Raw genomic sequence first — 21,905 nt, 5'->3', positions numbered from 1 at the left:
ACACACACAGGCGCCCACATACTCTCGGTATTAGAACGGCCGATACATAATTACAAATTCAGTAGGATTAAAAGAAAGCCAAAATAAATATTCATCATCATCATCATGGCTGCATTTCCAGTATTGGCGATAAGAAGTCGTTTGTCCACTAGATGGCGCGTCGTTGCAGTGAGACGTAATTTTGTTGGAAGTTAAAAGTGGGTTGGAAAAAATACGGAAGCTTATTGCTGCCACACTAAAAGAAATAAAAAGGCTCAGTATTATGTAATTACGTGAAAAGTTTCTTGTTATAACAATATCTTTTTCACGTTTTAACAAGATATGTATCACGTTATTACATGAAATTATCACGTTATTTCATGATAATGATATTTTCACGTTATAACATGAAAATATCACGTTATTTCAAAATAACGAAACTAAACGAAACAAGGCCACGAGAGCTCATGGCTGGCATAAATGATAACTAGTGTCTATGAACTTGCACCCTTACTGCTATTACAGTGCTGCTTGATGAGTGTTTGTTTTTGTGCATTTGTGTATGAGTGTGTAGGCTGTGTGTGTGGTCAATTCCCAGCTGACTGAGGAGCAGCGAAGAGGGATGTGTGTGTATCGGCAGAGAGCTGCTGAAAAGGAGGCCGATAGAGAGGTTCTATGCAGGATAGCCTGCTCACACCATAGACTGTATATATATGGCTCACACAGCCTGATAGTTCTGCTTTATCTTCTTATCAACACAATAAATAAAACTTTCGCTAACTTGACGCAAGAGGGAGAAAGGGCTTTGATAAATATGCAAATCTTCACGCAATGTGGGTGAATGTATAGACCACTCTGGCTCGGTAGCCTGCATGTCAGGTCATCGCTGTCATTTATAAGGCTGTGGGGAAGGGTGAAAATATCATATCAGTATCATGAAATAACGTGATAATTTCATGTAATAACGTGATAAATATCTTGTTAAAACGTAAAAATATCATATCTTGAAATAACATAATATTTTCACGTTATAACGTGAAAATATCAGTATTATGAAATAACGTGATAATTTCATGTAATAACGTGATAAATATCTTGTTAAAACATGAAAAAGATATTGTTATAACAAGAAACTTTTCATGTAATTACATAATACTGAGCCTTTTTATTTCTTTTAGTGTGGCAGCAATAAGCTTCCGTAAAAAAACAATGGACGCTTCATACAAGGAGTGTAGTTTACTGCAGAGAACGTCTAATATTAGGATGATGTTCACATGAAATGTAATTTCCATTTCTTCTTGAAGCCGAAATAAATCTGAGGATAAAATTGACAATTTATGTTGTAAATAGGCCTACCTTATAACCCTACCTGTAGCTTAGGGAAGCTAACAGCTTTCTATTAGGATCTAGTTTGTTAGTTACAGTTTTGTCATAACTCCCTGATGCATTTTTGCATTTAGAATAGCCAGAGCGTGGATATCTCAATCGGAAAATTAAACAATATCGGGTGCCTATGGACTAGGCTGGGTGAACCCAGCCTGATCTGCCCGCTATTTATTTTTTGATTTCTTAAAAGATTGAGCTTAGTCTGGTGAAAGCCAGACTAGCCATGGACCTCAGTTACACAATGCAAGGGAACATGAATCAGCCTATATTTGCACGAACAATAACGGACAACAGCTCTTCAACTTTGGCCCGTTAAAATGTGTATGAACAGTCTAGCGACGCATTTCATCAAGGCCCATTTGGACATGTCAGTTATTTGCACCACTGGTTAGATGTAAAACAGCATTTCGTTTCAGACTACTATTACTTAATTTGTGCATTAACAATAACATTTCAGACTACTGTTACTTAATTTGTGCATTGACAATAAAGCATTACATGAACTAAAGATGACTAAAATCTTATGTAGAAGAAGAAACATTCACAAAAAATCCATCCATCCAAAAATGACCTCTGTTTTTGATAGCTGTTGAAAACGGCATGGAACTGACAGAGATGTTTTTGTTTATAAATAAATAAATAAATAAATAAATAACATTATGCTGATACCTTTTGCTTTTCCCCAAATACAATGTAGCCTACAGGTGTAAGTGACCTTTCATCAATCCAGTTGCAATGGATGAACTGTGATGAACTGCCCTACTTGTGATTGTTTAGAGATTTTAAAGGTTTTATAACAACGCTACATCTTCTTTGGCTATTCTACAATCTATTCACCTTTTCAGCACCAGTAGGCTACTTTCTGTGCAGCCGCACACACACACTCAGGCATGCCAAACAAGCATACACAAAAGTTTCAAGAGTGGGGGATGGAGTAAAATATGGAGACAAATTGAAGTGTGATTTATTTTCGCGGAACGGATGTACAGGACTGAGCGGCGGTCATATTTTGTACCGCTATGCGGTACATCTAGTTTTAAGACGTCTCATCATTCTGAAAACCAGCCAAATTTGTAATAAAAACAAGCAAATTTGGCTGCCAGTGCTTCTTGATAAGATGCTTTAAAATAAGTCAAACTCATATTACAAGAGCATTCCTCTGGTAGGCTACTTTTCCTGAGGACATAGCAGTGCTGTAGGCACGGATTAAGAAATAGTGAGGTGAGGTGAACATAGGCATAATGATCTTTGCTATGTTTAACTGAATAGCATGCTGCTTGCAGTTCACACAGTCTACCTGATGCATGGCTTACTTTAGTTTAAGATTAATCTTGTATAGACAGAGATACTGAATACTGTGGGTGCATCTCCCTTGATGCACATCGTTGAAAAGAATAAAGCCTGTTTCCTGATTGACCTTCCTGACTGAGTCTCCAGATAAATATGGTAGTAAAAATATTACTAAGACTGTAGCCTAGGAACACTAGAGTAATATATTATAGAGCAGGCTTGGAATTTCACCATTTTAGGGGCAAGGCCACTTGGCCTTCAGTTGGGCATATTTGGTGGGGGGCACAAAGGCCACATGTCAGTGCACCAAGGCCAAAGTTAACTATACAGTAGTATGCTATAAAAATGATCAAAGTTGTATTCACTGCAGTAGACCTGCATCACTGTATGAAACATTACAAAAACAAAAAACATGACATATTACATATAACTGTAAATCATCAGGGGTCGTTTCTAGAAAAGTTAGCAACGACGTTGCTCAACCACCATGGTACGACGCAACTTGCGACCAAACAACGACACTGTTACACCCATAGACTGTATATAGAACATATACAGTCTATGGTTACACCTGTTTCCAGAAAGCATCGTACCTGTGTCGCAATTCGCTACCTCCGACGTTCGAACACCATAGTTCCAACAATGTTGTTGATGATGCAGCGATACATATCATTGGTGGAAACAGTGGCAACGTGTAATACCCCACCCCCTAGAAATGTTCTGTCACCGCCTATGTCGACATGTTTCTAATCTAAACCGAGTGATTAATGCTGGTATTGTCATTGCCATCAGTCAAAACCTAAACCTATTGCAAGCATATAAAACAGTTAACTTAAGCAGACCAATATGAGTCATTAGTTGTGTTAAATATCTATGTGTTGGAAAAAATATATAGCCTGGACAAATATCTGGGTATCCCATAGGTTATCAACTGTCTCGTGGCTTAACGGCAGCGCGTTGGTGCACTGTGCGCTCGGCCGGAGTTCGCATCCTATCTCTTCTTTTCTTTTCATCTCTGAGTAAGAGTAGGCCTACAAGACACAACAATAGGATTTGACCATACATATTTATGTATATAGTTACTCTACATCGAGAGACCATAGGTACAAGACATCAGTCAAAAACAATTTAATCTATGTGTCACACAGTTCACCTGCAGGTAGCGAGAAGCAAGAGGACAATCTCACATCATAAGAAAATCGAACCTACAACGTTGGGATAACAAGTCTTCTGCTCTAGCCACTACACCATTTATCACTGCTGTTTTAAAAGTCTATGAAGATTATAATACTAAAGCCAAGGCAATACTCGAATTAACATAAATGGCAAGAATGAGCTAAGTAGGGGAGTCAGTGTCTTAATCAAAATTAAGCAACAGGATATATCAATCATTGAGTCACGAGATAAACATCCACTTCGCAATTTTTGTTTAGGCGGTTGTGATTTTTGGTTAGGCGCTCTGGACACCAACAGGAACTACCAAGGAACGACACAAGTGCGACTGCCTAGGGGCAGTAGTTCAAACGACCAAACTTTGCGTCCTTGTTTGCGATTGAGAGTTCGAACTACCCTTTCTAGAAACACCAAATCCAAGAACGATGGAGCGTACTACCAAGGTTGCGACGCAAGTTAGCAAACGACGCTTTCTAGAAACGACCCCCTGATCATCTAATATTTTCAGATATCTAGGCTATATTTAACATTTATTTTATATTTGGCCTGTTATGAAATCATGTATTGAACAATTTAAGCACAGCTCGCTTTAAGAAACTCAAATAGCCTAGATGCATGCTTAACATTTTGTGATCATTAAGGCTACTTTCACAAACTCTTATAGTCAGCTGTCCTCTGATCTCTAGGCGACATTTGTAATATTTATTTTGTATTTGGCCCGTTATGAAATAATGTGGAACAATTTAAACACAGTGTAAAACTTAAATCCCAAATATGGAGACATCCATGTATGTTGAAATTTACTGCAAATTCAAAACGGGATTAGTCTGGAACGGCTAACTGTACAGGGGACTGCTTTACACCTTTCTGTTCGGTAAGGTCTGCTGTTTATTCTGATATATGGTTTGTCATAGTTAAACGAAGGGTTCGTGAAGTATTCCACCGAGATGAATGGGTAGGGAGATGGAGCAAAACCTTCAGTAGAATTTATGATTAAATTGAATGATATTATTTACTTTTCTCGCGAACCGTTCACCACAGAAATTAGCGGCTAACATCGTTTAAAAGCTGAGAAAAAGCTCTTTCATGTGATACTTGTGATGTCTGTGTGATGAGTAGGCTACTTCGCCAGTAGTTCAACTGAGAAGAATGGGTTAATTTGGACGCACTTTCTTTCTTGCGCTGTCACTTTCTCCACTGCGTAATCTGTGAATGCTAAGATTATTTTGACAGGCCATAGGCTAAATATATATCGCTATTAGTAGGACGCAAAGCAGAATATTTAAAGAAGGGGGCACCAAGGCCACCATGGCCTGTAAACCTCTGATTTTCAAAGGGGCGTCAAGGCCAACGCAAGGGGCTACGACGGCCATGGCCGCCGTGGCCGCCGTGAAATTCCTACCCTGTAGAGGTATACATCATAGAAGTATTATATAACCACTATACTATCTTATAGTAGGTCTACTATAGAAATCTTATTGTATTACCATTACCACAATAGGGAATTTCTACTACATACTGATTGTAATCGCAAACAGAAAACACACACACACACACACTATATATATATATATATATATATAAAAAAGAGAACATTATATAAAAAGGGAACACAGCAACCCCACTGCAAAGCTCCCAGCTGCACTGCATTTGGCATAACTCCAAGGTTTTTTTTTCTTTTCAAGCAATTTACTTTGGACGAACTTTACTCCCACTGCACAGTGTTATCAAGCATAAACTTTCACATTTTATAAACAAAGGAACTAAGTTCCACCCATCCCATCCCCTCACTCAGGAAGAATTTGCAATGGGTTACATAACACAGCATATAGTCTCCTCTCCCAACAGAGGGGCATTCACATAGTAAGACTCTTTTGAGCACATGTCCAGTCATGATACTAAACTTGTTGCTAGATTTGCTTGACTTAAAAGGATGGTTAGTGGTTATTTGCGTTCTCTTGATTGTAGTGGATATAGTCAAAAACAAAGATCCTCCCAATTATCCACCTGGACCATGGCCTCTCCCAGTAGTTGGGAATGTCTTCACTGGAGTAGATTTCAAAACTATGGACAAGGTAGGAAAATAATATTCCACATTGTCATTGCACACAAACAAGTATCACCACCAGATTTTTTAGCTTAGATTGCTGTATTATTTCAGTAAATTTCTTCATAACTGTGACATTTGCTTTATCAAGCAGAATTCTAAATACAGACCCATACATTTATTTCCGTAAATGTAAAAAATAGCTTCTTGTATTTATTTGACCTTACATTACTTCCAATATCCATCACAGCTTGGTTGCTATTTTAAGTAAGGGATAATGTATAGAGCGCCGGTCATTATTGGGAAAAGAAGTCCCGACAGGGCGAACCGAACCCCGACACGCAGCGGAGGAAATAATGACCACTAGAATTTTGGGAAATCCCATTCAAGAGCCGTGTAATAAGTATAATTAATCGTTGCTTATGAATTTTCTGCCATATTCTCCTCATGTAACTCTAGCTTTCCATCCACTCTGTTCCCTCAAAAATAAAACTCTGCATGTATCTGTGCATGGTCCTGAACTTCAGTGTCAGTAGGAAATAAGCCAAGGTGCTGGGACTAAGCCATACACTTTTCAAGCCAATCAGTGTGTTGCTTCAGCAGGACAGAATTGGAAGGCTATCAACCATAAAAAACTATTTGCTAAGTAAGTAGGTAGAAATGTCTCTGACCTCCTGACAAGTTACACTGTGTTTACTTTTTAAAGCTGGCTGAGGTGTATGGAGACGTGTACAGCCTGAGGTGGGGCAGTGAAAAAACAGTGTTTATATCAGGATACAAAATGGTGAAGGAGGCCCTGGTTACTCAGTTGGACAGTTTTGCAGACCGACCAATCGTTCCTCTTTTCCACAAGGTCTTTAAAGGGATTGGTGAGTAAAGAATCTGATGCTTAACTGCATTATTGGCATTGTGACATGCCAGTTCTGCAAGGCCATGCTGAATGTAAAACATTTGCGTTGTATGTCTTTGAATGAAGGTATTGCCTTGAGTAATGGGTATATGTGGAAGGTGCAGAAGAAATTTGCCAATGCCCATCTGAGACACTTTGGCGAAGGAAAGAAAACCCTGGAGCTTCACATTCAGCAAGAGTGCCACTACCTTTGTGAAGCATTCAAGGAGGAACAAGGTGTGAGTCACATAGAAACAACACTGAGCTGTCAAAGACAGATCATTTCCATGCTTAGATATTAATGCATGCTTATTGTAACTCCAAAACATATGCCACTACAACTGTTAGCGAAAGCAGTGTCAGTAAATATCAATGAGGCCACACATGGCTGGTTAAGCTGTTGATTATTGATGAAAGACTATTGACCTAAGGTCTAGCTTCAAAGAGTGATTGATTACTAGTTCTATCAGAAAGACTCAGGGAGGTACAATGAAAGTTAACACACGTTTTAATCCATCAAAGGATATACAAAAGGCATAAGCAACAATAAGACAGTCTTTGGCATAGGCCCCGTCCTCGGTCCAGGTCACCGAGTGTGCAGACTCTTGCAGATCCTGCCGGTATGAGACGGCAGGGGCGGAGCCTACCCCTCGGACATCTGGACAAGGCCAAACTGGTGGTGGTTAGGGAGGGAGGGTGGGAACATCGAAAATCGGCACCTGAAAGCAACAGGCAGGTGCAAAGTAAAGTGATTATAAAGGCTGATGCAGACTGGTGATTGGTCGGAAGTAATGAATGAATGAGTGACGCGTGCATTGAGTCTTCCTGACAGAACTTAACGCTAAAGCTTCCATAAGTAGATCTGTCAATCTATTTCTGATTTTGACATTTATTACCTTTGGTTCATAGGGGAAGGGACAAAGTCAGTGGAGCGCTCTTTGGCAGTCAACACTCAATAGTCAGTGATTCATTCCCACTGCTGTTGTTGTCATTGTGGAGGCATGCCATTACACAAAATTTCATGGATTTGCAACGAGCAATAATAGTTCCCAAATTGTCTTATATTATTCCGACGAGGGAAATCTGCTGAACACACTGAAAAATCTCCCTGTAAGAGAGATGTTACCATAGATACTGCATTGGACTCTAGAACATACATATCAGTAGAACTCAATGAACAATGGGACATCCATAGATGTATTATATCTATGGGGGCATCTATGTATATTTATTACACCGCTCTTCACAATGCTAGTAGAACGCTCTGGGGGTCGTTTCTAGAAAAGTTAGCAACGACGTTGCTCAACCACCATGGTACGACGCAACTTGCGACCAAACAACGACACTGTTACACCTGTTTCCAGAAAGCATCGTACCTGTGTAGCAATTCGCTACCTCCGACGTTCGAACACCATAGTTCCAACAACGTTGTTGATGATGCAGCGATACATATCATTGGTGGAAACAGTGGCAACGTGTAATACCCCACCCCCTAGAAATGTTCTGTCATCGCCTATGTCGACATGTTTCTAATCTAAACCGAGTGATTAATGTTGGTATTGTCATTGCCATCAGCCAAAACCTAAACCTATTGCAAGCATATAAAACAGTTAACTTAAGCAGACCAATATGAGTCATTAGTTGTGTTAAATATCTATGTGTTGGAAAAAATATATAGCCTGGACAAATATCTGGGTATCCCATAGGTTATCAACTGTCTCGTGGCTTAACGGCAGCGCGTTGGTGCACTGCGCGCTCGGCCTGAGTTCGCATCCTATTTCTTCTTTTCTTTTCATCTCTGAGTAAGAGTAGGCCTACGAGACACAACAATAGGATTTGACCATACATATTTATGTATATAGTTACTCTACATCGAGAGACCATAGGTACAAGACATCAGTCAAAAACAATTTAATCTATGTGTCACACAGTTCACCTGCAGGTAGCGAGAAGCAAGAGGACAATCTCACATCATAAGAAAATCGAACCTACAACGTTGGGATAACAAGTCTTCTGCTCTAGCCACTACACCATTTATCACTGCTGTTGTAAAAGTCTATGAAGATTATAATACTAAAGCTAAGGCAATACTCGAATTAACATAAATAGAAAGAATGAGCTAAGTAGGGGAGTCAGTGTCTTAATCAAAATTAAGCAACAGGATATATCAATCATTGAGTCACGAGATAAACATCCACTTCGCAATTTTTGTTTAGGCGGTTGTGATTTTTGGTTAGGCGCTCTGGACACCAACAGGAACTACCAAGGAACGACACAAGTGCGACTGCCTAGGGGCAGTAGTTCAAACGACCAAACTTTGCGTCCTTGTTTGCGATTGAGAGTTCGAACTACCCTTTCTAGAAACACCAAATCCAAGAACGATGGAGCGTACTACCAAGGTTGCACAAACAGATACACACACACACACACACACATACATTCACAGTAATCATACGTATGACACATACTCACACAGTAGACATTTGTACGGGCACATACACAGGCACACACACAAGCACGCACACACACACACACACACCCACACACACACACACACTCACACACACACACACCCACACACATAACATAAACATAACACAAACAATCAAGAATTTCTCAGAATTATGAACAGGCAAGATGGAGGTGGGGTTGTATAAAATTCATTTTACATGTGAAATCTATGAACTAATCATGTTTTGGTACTTGTTGTCTAGCAGATACCAGTGAGAATTGAGTGTGGATAATGCAATTTAGTGAGACAGTTAGAATCATATAGGCCTTTCAGCGTGATTTCTTTTTGTGGAAAAAATTTGCTGGACTGGGCGGCGGTCATATTTTGTACCGCTCTGCGGTACATCTAGTTTTCCCAGTAATGACCGGCGTTCTATACATTATCCCTTACATATATCTATGGGGGTTACAGTCACTAGGTCATCAGCAGAAGCATGCTTTTAATAGGCCAGACATGCTTAATGACTGTCTTTGTTTTTTGTTTTGTCCACAAGAGCCGTTTGATCCGCAGTACACGCTGTGCAGTGCAACAGCAAATGTCATCTATTCAGTCGTCTTTGGGCGTCGGTTTGAGTACAGTGATGAGCAGTTCCAGAACGTTCTCCGGGCAGATGCTGAGGCGGTTATATTGGCAGGGACTGCACAGGCACAGGTCAGTGATGCACACGTTGCAAAATCCACAATTCTGATTCTTCACAATCAGGGCTGTAGTGGAGATAAAACACAGTTTATCCACCTCTGAAATTTCAGCCATATCTACCTCTCAAAAGAGTTTATTCGGCAACTGCAACTTTTAACATTTAAAAATCACACTGTATTATCCACAATCATATTTTGTACACTCATCAACACTCTATGAACCATTTAATACCACTGGTATTGTTATAAACATTGGGCAATAACTTCCACCATCATCAAACATGTTCTGAATGCCTTTTTTAAAAATCCGATACCGCATGGCGCAGTCCACCTTAACGTGATAACAGAATTCATAGTTTACCTCTTATTTTACCACAAACACTCCTGTTCACAATGCACCATGATCAATTTTGATCCACATTCCCATGTTCATCTGTGTCGATGTTCTACTCCTTCCCAGCTGTACAACGCCTTCCCAGGCCTCTTACACTACCTGCCAGGTCCCCACCAGACCGTTCACTCCAACTATCGGGTATTCAAAGACTTCCTGCGACAGCAGATTCTGAAACACGTTGAGGACAGGGATCCGTCAGACCCACGTGATTATGTAGATGTGTTTCTGGGTGAAATGGAGAAGGTGAGACAGAAGACAGTTTGTTCCTGTGAGAAAACAGACAGGTAGCCATGGCTTTTTTGTGATGTTATCTTTTTTTAAAGATAACATTAGATTACATCACATTGACATTAGATTTGTGATAGAACACCATTGTGCAACATTAACAATCTAAACTGACATCGGAAGTTCATCCAGTATGCTGTAGCAAGGGCTGTTGCCCTTCCTTTTCTCTGCCTTTCAGAGTACTGATGAAAGGGCAGGATTTGATTTGGAGAACCTGATTGTCTGCACCCTCGACATGGTTGAGGCTGGCACAGAGACTGTTGCCACTACAATGCGCTGGGCCCTGTACTTCATGATGAAGTATCCTGAGATACAGCGTAAGTGATCAATCTGGTTTTTTAATAATTATTTTACATACAACATTCATTCCAGTTGTCACTAGAGACCATGAAAATGCTCATCTATGTATATGATTTTTTTACAAACAACAATGCTATGCCTACCAGTGCATAATGTATAACAATGACATTATGAATGAGATATGACATTTAGTACTGCTCACAGTACATCAGAGGTTACCACACTATAATCAGCAGCTTTAAGTGTCTACGTATGTCTAAGCCAGCAGATCTATTTCTCTATTGCAGAAAAGGTCCAGGCTGAGATAGACAATGTGATCGGCCAGTCACGGTTCCCGAACATGACTGACAGACCTAAACTGCATTACACTGAAGCAGTCATCCATGAAACTCAGAGGTTGGGAAATGTTGTGCCACTAGGATTTCCAAAAATGGCATCCAAAGACACCACCCTGGCTGGATACTTTATACCCAAGGTGAATGATCTTTGACCTTTCAATCATCTGAGCAAAACCACATGCTTACCCTCCTAGCTCAGTGAACCCCCATAAGTATGGAGAGCAAGGGGGAAAAGTGTGTGTGTGTGTGTGAAAAAAACCAACCAACCAAACAAACAAACAAGAACAGCATTTAAGCTGTTAAACTTCAAGCCCTTTGTGAACACAGCCTAAATTGTTTGGAATTTATTAATAAATGGTATGATGTTGTTTTTTCAGGGAACAGCGATAACCGCAAACCTGTCATCTGTGCTCCATGATAAAAATGAGTGGGAGACACCTGATGTGTTTAACCCTGAACACTTCCTGGATTCCGAGGGACACTTCCGCAGGAGAGATGCTTTCTTTCCGTTTTCAGCAGGTGACCAAATATCAAGCCCTAAATCTATTTTTAAAACTGTCATCACACATTTATATAAAACTTCAGTACATGTTATTATCACATTATTCCACTGCTTGGTTGAATTTCCCATTGTCCTACGTAATTTAGAACGACCATTAACCGTATGTTATCTGCACACCTATGAAGTAGATCCATTGTTTTGGCCGTATCACACAGTATATTAATTCGCTGAACTCGTTGTGAAGTTTAAATGAACTGTCACGTTGCATCCGAGCTGTAAAATGCAGACAGACTTTCAGAACATTGCAACATTGTAGCATATGACGGAGGTGGCTTTTAGCTAGATGGATGACAGCAGGCTAAGTAAAATAGCGATGTTTCAAAGCTAAAGTTCATCAGAATCTTGGCCTCGACCGTGCATTAACGTCTGTGAACAGACCACCGTGTCGTCCATTATCCCTTACTTATTATTACGTCATTATCAAACTGACATGTTTGTTGTTGCCGTGGTAGTCAATGACTATGCAACCAACAGACAGAATGTTGTTGTTGTCACTGACTCTTTTTTACAATGCTTTTTATCTGAGTACATTTAGGTCCGGTATGTATCTTCATGTTGTCACATGTATTCATACCCCCCAGGGAAGAGAGTTTGTCTAGGAGAGCAGCTGTCTCGCATGGAACTCTTCCTGCTGTTTGCCTCGCTGCTGCAGAGGTTCACCTTCTCCGCAGTCCCAGGTGTGGAGCTCAGCTTGGAGGGAGTGCTAGGCTTCACCTACTCGCCTCCTCCCCACAAGATCTGTGCCAAGCCTCGGTGATGTCCAAGCCCTCTTCCTTCAGAAACACACAAAGAAACAAACAAAGATAGTCTCAACATAATACTGGTATAGGATCACTTTGAACATTAACATCCTGAAATGGATGTCATATCATGTGAACCACAGAACCATGTAAAGGCGAGATGTTTATTTAGATTAATGTCTAGCATGCATGTCTGATTGTGAAAAACCTAGTCGTCATAGTTGTGAGAAACCACTCCTTTTAAATGTATTAGCCTGCTTAATATCAAGAATATATAAATCACTGTGTGGTCAAAAAAGTCTTAAATAGAAATAGTTCTTTCTTAAGCTGATGATACAAAAGGCTACTTTTTGTAGGCTTTTTTACCCATGTTTATGGGTAATTGTTGCGTATTGTTGTTTGGGCATATTCCAATTGACATTGGACTCAATTTTGTTTCAGGAGTACTTTAATCACCAGTAGGCTAATTGTCATTGATAATCTCATCACATGGAACTGTTTTTGTGGTTAGCTCAAAATAGCTCAAAAAGCTCCAGTTGAAGAAGTATTGTATGAGAAGTATTTTCAATGGAAAGGTAAAATAAAAGTAGTAAAAGTAAAGATGCCTTTAAAAAAAATGTGAGTGTGTATTCACAGTGCCCTTCACTAGTATGTATTTTGTATTTTCTGTGGTGATAGCTTGCCTCTTTTGCAAGTGGAGGGTTATAAGTGCAGAAAAGGAATGTGTGGACTTCTATTCACCCTTAGGTTTTCCAGAAAAACTGAGTCCAGTTTACATAACCGGCTGTCCAGCTGACGCACCCCCTCCACACACACACACACACACACACACACACACACACACACACATTTTAATACCTTTATTTGTGTTCACATTTTACAGTAGATTTCATTGAACACAAACAATCTTAGATACCAGCATTGTAAACCCAGTAGCCTATGCCTCTGGTCTCAGTTAAAAAACAGCGCCTTCTCCAGATGTGGCGACTGCCAATTATCACAGAAATTGAGCAGAATTTTGCTAGAGCCTTTGCTCTTGTCTTAGAGAGACCAGCAATCTGCAACCCCCTGACTACTAGTCTGTGGACATTACCTAGGCTTCCAAATATATACACCAACAGCTTACATTTGTACCCAAGCTGTACAACAATGTCTCTGAGTGGCTGATACTTTAAAAGCTTTGTAAGGTAGGCATCCTCTAGACTGTAGTCAAATGCACAGCCTACTTCAAGAATGGTTACTTCTCTGCTGTCCTCATCAACAACAACAACATCTGGCTTTTTTGCAGCAACATTTGAAAACACATTATTTCCACTATTACAGAGTTTGAACATGCAAGGTGAGACACATACATTCTTGTAGATTTTGCATGGTGAAACATATGGAATTATGTGTAAGTCAACAATTCTGTCATGTCTGGCAATGTACATTCCCTTACATTCCCTAACTTGTCTGAATCCAGTTTACATAACCGGCTGTCCAGCTGACGCACCCCCTCCACACACACACACACACATACATACACACACACACACACACACACACACACACACACTTTTTTAAACAGAGCGACAGCTCTCTTTATGCTCTCACAGGAAGCAACCCCAAAGCTTGCTAATGCTCTCACACACAACAATCTGCAGGGCTTTTGTGTTGGTCCACCATGTTTTTCCGAACTCTCTGACCGAGCTTGTATGTGATCTCACAGGCTGCTGCCTGCCTGTGAAACCTTTAAATAGTCTATTAGAGTATATTGTGTGAGTGCTGGGTGGGTTTGCCTTTGTTAAGGGCTTCTTTCTGTTATTTGACATAATGTTATGTTTTGAAAGCACATTATTTTAAACATGCCTGTTTAGCTGTTTAACAATGGGGAATGGTCTTCATGTCTGGAATAAAAAGGGGTAGTTAGTTTCACATAGGGTAAGTGCTTGATATTGAACATGAGCCTGTGTGTCTGAAAATAAAATATTGTATTGCATCATTTGAATGTACCATCAATGTGTAGAAATAGCAGCAAGATAGTTATATTGTAATACTACAAGACTAACTTCTGGCCATCTAAGCCAAAGCCTTTTGTGCCTCTGAACAATAATCCTTGTTATCTCAATATCCATGTTATCTCAAATCCTAGGGGTTGCCCTGGAATAGGTCAAAGTAAACTTGAGTAAGCAACATTAAATGTAAATGTAAATCAGGTTTCTAGGCTAAGTATACTTGTCTATATAAGGAATTTGGTCTCTGCATGTATCCCATCCGTGACTTAGTGAACACACAGCGAGGTGAAGTACACACTAACCCAGAGCAGTGAGCTGCCTTGTTACAACGGCGCTCGGGGAGCAGTGAGGGGTTAGGTGCCTTGCTCAAGGGCACTTCAGCCGCTCCTACAGATCGGGGATTGAACCGGCAACCTTTCGGTACCAAGCCCGACAGGGGCGTCATGCAGGCCAAAATTCAGAGGGGGCACAATCAGGCTTTTTTTTTTTTTGGGGGGGGGGGGGGGGTCATGTTAGAGGGGGGCCGGAGATTTCTCCCCCTGGAAATTTTGAAATTCTGGCTGCTAAACATACCATTTCAATGCAGTTTGGAAGGGACAGAAATACCTTAACAGAGCAAACAGCAACCCTCATCTATCTGAGGACTAAGCTAAAGTATCTATTTTGTAAGTTAATGTAAAACACATAGGTTGGTGAAAGAACTGTAAGCTCAAATTCAGCTCATTAAAGTGTAAGCTCATTAAATCATGTTTAGACACAAACATTACACTTAGGCGTACTACACATGATTTTAAAAACAGTACCATTGCAGTTGTTATGATTTGATTGATATGTGACCTAAGAACAATCTTACATTAAAAAAGTTGCTGAGGTCTGACTTTGTGGCGCTCAGAAATTAAATTAGTTTAATCTTAATTCATGTGATGAAGGACTTTGAACAAAGTTTGGGTGAAGTTTGACAGGTTTCAGTGCTGAGTAAGATTAACACTAAATATTTGAATATTTTACTATTAGGCCTAATCAGTGTTGGGCAAGTTACTTCAAAATCGTAATGTACTATGCATTACTTATTACTGTCATTTCAAAGTAATTTGTTACATTATAATATTACTGTCTCTGAATTGTAAGGCATTACACTACTATTGCATTACTTTTAAGTTACTTTGACCAAAATATCTAGAAATATGGATTTGCCATTCTAAATGCAGTTTATTACGCTCAATGCAGCTCATTGCTCTTCCAATGGAGGGAGATGTGGTATAGCATAATGACTGAGCTAGGCTTAAGGCTAACAACATACAGTAAGAATGCAATAGGCGCAGTGCTCATGATGCAAAACAAGGAACAATCATAGTCAGAATTTTGTTAAAAACCGACAAAAGGTCAAAGTCTGGTAAATTGTGATATAAATACTGTAACTTTAAGGCCTAGGCCTGCTCAATAGAGAGCCTATTGTAAATCAAAGCTTAATAAAGACATGTCAAGATGGTGGCCTACTGGCCATTTCGGTGCCCTAAGTGAGTGGCTTTGAGTGAGTGACATTTAAATGGTAACTCAAACACCTAAAGTAAAATAAAAGGCCTATTATACAGACCATTACTGTGTGTTTTTTAACATTAATTTCTGAAGAAATGCTGTTTTATTTATAAATGGTGCACGGTCACTTTAAGAGCATTGATCTTTACGTTCTCATAATGCCCTTTTGCCAGCTCTTGTTTACAAGCCTTGTTTGTTGAGTTTGCTCTGGAAAGTATGCAATGACATGTTGCTTCACATTTCGTTTTGCAAATAAAAGTGAATTATGAGCCTGGTATCCACCTAGCTATTTGAATGGATTTTTTGTCGACTTGGCATATCATGTGCTTCATGTAGCCTAAATGCTTGGGAAACGAATTATTGAAGACCCACCAATTCCATTCTACTAGTACTACGTGGTGGAGATTGAGAGAACCCAACAGTGTTGGGCAAGTTACTTCAAAATCGTAATGTACTATGCATTACTTATTACTGTCATTTCAAAGTAATTTGTTACATTATAATATTACTGTCTCTGAATTGTAAGGCATTACACTACTATTGCATTACTTTTAAGTTACTTTGACCAAAATATCTAGAAATATGGATTTGCCATTCTAAATGCAGTTTATTACGCTCAATGCAGCTCATTGCTCTTCCAATGGAGGGAGATGTGGTATAGCATAATGACTGAGCTAGGCTTAAGGCTAACAACATACAGTAAGAATGCAATAGGCGCAGTGCTCATGATGCAAAACAAGGAACAATCATAGTCAGAATTTTGTTAAAAACCGACAAAAGGTCAAAGTCTGGTAAATTGTGATATAAATACTGTAACTTTAAGGCCTAGGCCTGCTCAATAGAGAGCCTATTGTAAATCAAAGCTTAATAAAGACATGTCAAGATGGTGGCCTACTGGCCATTTCGGTGCCCTAAGTGAGTGGCTTTGAGTGAGTGACATTTAAATGGTAACTCAAACACCTAAAGTAAAATAAAAGGCCTATTATACAGACCATTACTGTGTGTTTTTTAACATTAATTTCTGAAGAAATGCTGTTTTCTTATAAATGGTGCACGGTCACTTTAAGAGCATTGATCTTTACGTTCTCATAATGCCCTTTTGCCAGCTCTTGTTTACAAGCCTTGTTTGTTGAGTTTGCTCTGGAAAGTATGCAATGACATGTTGCTTCACATTTCGTTTTGCAAATAAAAGTGAATTATGAGCCTGGTATCCACCTAGCTATCTGAATGGATTTTTTGTCGACTTGGCATATCATGTGCTTCATGTAGCCTAAATGCTTGGGAAACGAATTATTGAAGACCCACCAATTCCATTCTACTAGTACTACGTGGTGGAGATTGAGAGAACCCAAAAAGTATGTACCATGGTGTTAGTGCATTCTGACATTGTAAACGTTATTGATGAAGAGTGAAACGCAGTTTGCAGTAAAGCTACTATTCATTGGTTACATTTGGGTGCCCCCTCTGTCCTTTGGTGCCCTACGCAAAGTGCCTGATGCGCGTGGTGGGAGCGGTGGCACTGCCAGGCTACACAATCTTTTTCTGCATTTCTATCCCTTTATTCTCTTTAATTCAAGTTCACAGCTCAAAGCTGTCATGCACTAGAAGAACATAGTTTGTGTTTTATCAAGAATAAAAAAGATTAGCGTGGCACCACTTTAGATGTTTCATTAAATTACTTGTGCTATTTCGCGAGGCATAGTGAGATCTTTTGGTTTCGCACACAAAGTGCACTAACTATTATGTTCTTCATATCCTTGTCTCTGACAAGCTAAAAATAATGAGCGTAGGCTTATGTCCATCCCGCAAATAGAGTCCGACTTTGAGTCTGCTGCAGCCATAGTCATCTTCAACCAGTATCAGGAGATACGTTCTACTATTTTGCGCGGATTTTTTCTCGTCTGTTGTTCTCGCGGTGGTGTTTGCGAATATGTATCAAAACAAAACAAGCGCTTAATTTTGGGTTAAAATGCATTGTAACGCGCGTTACTGAAGTTTGTACCGAGTAAATATTACCCAAATTTTTTTTGGTAATGCCTTACATTACCGCGTTACCGCAAACAGCAATACATTACAGTAATTACATTACTTTTGTAACGCATTACTCCCAACACTGGGCCTAATATATTTTTCATTACCATTATGGCAAGCAATAGGCTATCCTACCTCATTTGTAAGTTGCTACCTGCAAATCATAAGCAAGAGACCTGATAACCTAAGTTATGAGCGCATGAGGGAGACTATTATACTTTCTTGCCCTCTACATCACGGTCATAGCGATCCTATTTATATAAAACAACTTTAGGCCTCCTTTTAAAAGGGTATCCCTTTTCACTACATGGATTAGCTGCCACATACGTGAAGAGAACAAGTGGAGATTGAGAAACATCCAACGCAATGCCTTGGTAGGCCTAATGTTGGATTTTGTAGTCACTGCAAATTTAACACCCTCGTTAATGATACTGGAAACAATTGAAACAGGAGACTGTGCCAAATATTTGTAATAGGTGTAAGCCTAGGCTACGTTACACTGACACCATAGGCTAACGTTAACGTAATGCTCTGAATTCGCGGCCAACATCAAATCCATAGTTCTAACTATTTGATCGCCAAGTCAAAAGTTCCTGGTCAACCACAAATAATTCCACTACTTTTTATTGCTTAGCTAGACTACTTACCACTTCAACACCATTGACTGTAGCATCTGTTTAAACTGTAACTGTAACAGTTCAACTGTTTAAACTGTAGCGTTAACTGTAACCGTTCAACACAAGCAAAACATTGCGAGCTCAATGCGCGTGTGAGTTGTTACGGGAACATACACAGACACCAATTTTAGGAAAAGGGCTAATGTTGACCCGTCTTCCGCTGTTTTGGTACGGTTTATTACACATCCAGAAGAATGCATTTGAGTCGTTATAGACTCTGGCTTATTATGGAGCATAATAGGAACAAAGTTATGATCAAAAAAAGTATCAGGGAAGAAAATTCCGAGGGGGCACGTGCCCCCTTTATTTCAATGGGCATGAGGCCACTGAAGCCCGAAGCCCGCCACGACTGCCCACATTATAGGCCTAATGTTTTGCATGAAAATGAAAAGAGTTGCAATAGGGAGTATATTTCTTTTGGTATGAGGATCTACACAGGCACAAATGAATCACTAATCATGGAAACATGTTTCCATAAGCGTACAAGCATCATTACCCTGCTATTTGAGAGAGAAAGAGGAGGGAAAAAATCATAAGGAAGCTGATTTAAACCAAAGAACAAAAAATCCATATTAAGTTTGTCTGGTCAGAGAGAAACATTCTTTTGGGTTCCAAATCACCTGCATGAACTAAAAGAATGTTCCCATAGGGGCATTTCATGTTAAATCATGTCATATCAGATAAGGGTGTTGCTCCACCATTTCTGATGTTGTTGACCTTGTCTATACTAAGAATGGGTCCCAAACCAAGTCCTGGGGAAGACCAGGAGTAATACTTTTTATCCCCTGGAGATATACAATACTCTTTTCTAATTGGCTGCAAAATCTGGGAAGTTTTCACATAGATCTCCGTTTCTTAAGATCACTGAGTTCTGTCCTTATAAGGTAAAACTGATTGTTTTCGGGGTTTTTCCCAATCTCGAGTTGCTACAGCCAGCAGCTAACGCAGCCAGGCAGCTACAGCACTACACTCTGGGGGCATGTCTGTGAGATCCCATGTACATGCCCCCAAGTGCTGTAGCTGCTAGTAGCTGCCTGTGCGTCATGGAGTTCTTTGCCTCTGCCTAGTCCATTAATTCTGTAGGCTATATATAGTGATACCTCAGCAGCCGTTGTCCCTTACTTAAAATATCAATGTTCAAACATGGCTCCCAACATAAGACATTTAAAATCCAAGGACAAAGAAAATATGAAAACATTGAAATTGAACAAAAATCTTCGGTCTTCATTTTGGCACCTAATTATGACCGCCGCGCAGCGAAGCGGTCATATAGGTTTAGTCATATATATATATATATATATTTTTTTTTTCTTTTTCGCATGTCCAAATTTCCGTCAATGATTCCCGGGACACTGAAAGACCGGGGTAGACGAAACTTGGTGGGCATGTAACCCCATATGGATAGCATGGAACCATCGTTTTTCGTTTTGATCTGTAGCCCCCCCCCCCCGCTGGACTGCACCCCCCGAAAGGAGGGTAGGGCAGACACAGTTTTCTGTGAATATCTGGAGAACCGTACGGTTTAGGAGGACCATTTATTTTTTGTATGTTGATCTCAAGGGGCCATGTCAACCCATTCCATAACCACTCATTTCATGTATAGCGCCACCTAGTTAAACACAAAAAAGTAAAAATGAGGTGTTGTAATCGCAGGTATCTGTGACCTAACATAGTCAAAACTGCACGAAATTGGAAGTGTAGGATCATTATGACACCCTCTGAATGCACGGCAAGTTTCGTGGAATTCCGTTCATGGGGGGCCACACAATAAATTAATTTATGTTACTATACACCAACTGGCCTGTAGGTGGCCGGAGACAGTTTTCTGTGAATATCTCGAGAACCGTAGGGCCTAGGAGGTCCACCTTTTTTTTGTATGTTGGTCTTAAGGGGGCATATCAACCCATCCCATTACCACTTATTTCATGTATAGCGCCACCTAGTTAAAAATTAAAAAGCAAAACATTTGGTGTTTTCATCACAATATCTCTGGCTGACATGGTCAAAACTGCACGAAATTGAAAGTGTAGGATCATTATGACACCCTCCGAATGCATGCCAAGTTTTGTGAACTTTCGTTCATGGGGGGCCTTACAATAAAATAATTTATGTGTACATTTAGTGACCGTACACCAACAAGGATTCCCGGGACACTGAAAGACCGGGGTACACGAAACTTGGTGGGCATGTAACATATGTATGCATGCATACACATGCAAAACACACATACGCAGGCAAACACACAAGCACGCACACACACACACACCCACACACATAAACATAAACGTGTACACGCACACATGCACACAATTCAAGAATTTCTCAGAATTATGAACAGGCAAGATGGGGGTGGGGTTGTATAAAATGAATTTTACATGTGAAATCTATGAACTAATCATGTTTTGGTACTTGTTGTCTAGCAGATACCAGTGAGAATTGAGTGTGGCTAATGCAATTTAGTGAGACAGTTAGAATCATATAGGCCTTTCAGCGTGATTTATTTTTGTGGAAAAAATGTGCTGGACTGGGCGGCGGTCATATTTTGTACCGCTCTGCGGTACATCTAGTTCAACATTATGTAGTAGACAAGCTTTGAGCAAAATCTGAGACTGTGCAACCCTTTTCCTTGATACTGTGTGATTGACACAGAATGACCGTTTATTACCCTACATTTATTACCCTGCAATAACAACATTGCACCTTTGCACCAACATTTGGCCTTTGCACCAACATCTAGCTGCTCTGTAGAGTAAACAGTCAGTGAAGGATTAGGTCTTTTGCAGTACAATAACCTTTTCTCAAACATGCAGCCTAATATGATATTAAATTTGCTTGACCTAAAGGGCTTAATGCTTTTTATCGTCATATTCCTTCTAATTTTCAACTACCTGACGAATCGAAAACCTCCAAACTATCCCCCGGGGCCATTGGCATTACCCTTCGTGGTGATAGCAATAAAATTTATGGATAATAATTTAACTTCAAGACTACTTTTAGTTAGCCATGTAACCCTTCATGGTTTTAAACAAAGACCCCATCCCCTCCCCCAATGGAATGCTAATGTGCTGGTTTAAGGCCTATCACTTACACAAGACAAAGGATGCTACCTTGATATAATGTATCCATGTATCATG

The 21,905-nt window shown here is 39.9% G+C and overlaps 1 protein-coding gene across 1 annotated transcript; it reads left to right on the top strand.

Moving 5' to 3' along the window:
• The first annotated feature begins 5,674 nt into the window (after window positions 1–5,674).
• On the top strand, window positions 5,675–14,516 carry LOC143116825 (cytochrome P450 2J2-like). The gene is made up of 9 exons (XM_076278146.1): window positions 5,675–5,903; window positions 6,582–6,744; window positions 6,852–7,001; window positions 9,770–9,927; window positions 10,375–10,551; window positions 10,772–10,910; window positions 11,181–11,368; window positions 11,609–11,750; window positions 12,375–14,516. The coding sequence occupies exons 1-9, from the start codon at window positions 5,721–5,723 to the stop codon at window positions 12,548–12,550; spliced, it is 1,476 nt and encodes a 491-aa protein (XP_076134261.1). The 5' UTR covers window positions 5,675–5,720; the 3' UTR covers window positions 12,551–14,516.
• Window positions 14,517–21,905: the final 7,389 nt, after the last annotated feature.

Source organism: Alosa pseudoharengus, unplaced genomic scaffold (genome assembly GCF_046254945.1).
Source record: "Alosa pseudoharengus isolate Yale_2024_CS ecotype anadromous, Long Island Sound unplaced genomic scaffold, YU_APseudo_1.1 YU_APseudo_1.1_scf_11, whole genome shotgun sequence".
Taxonomy (NCBI): domain Eukaryota; kingdom Metazoa; phylum Chordata; class Actinopteri; order Clupeiformes; family Clupeidae; genus Alosa; species Alosa pseudoharengus.
This window is presented reverse-complemented; position numbering and strand designations above follow the sequence as displayed.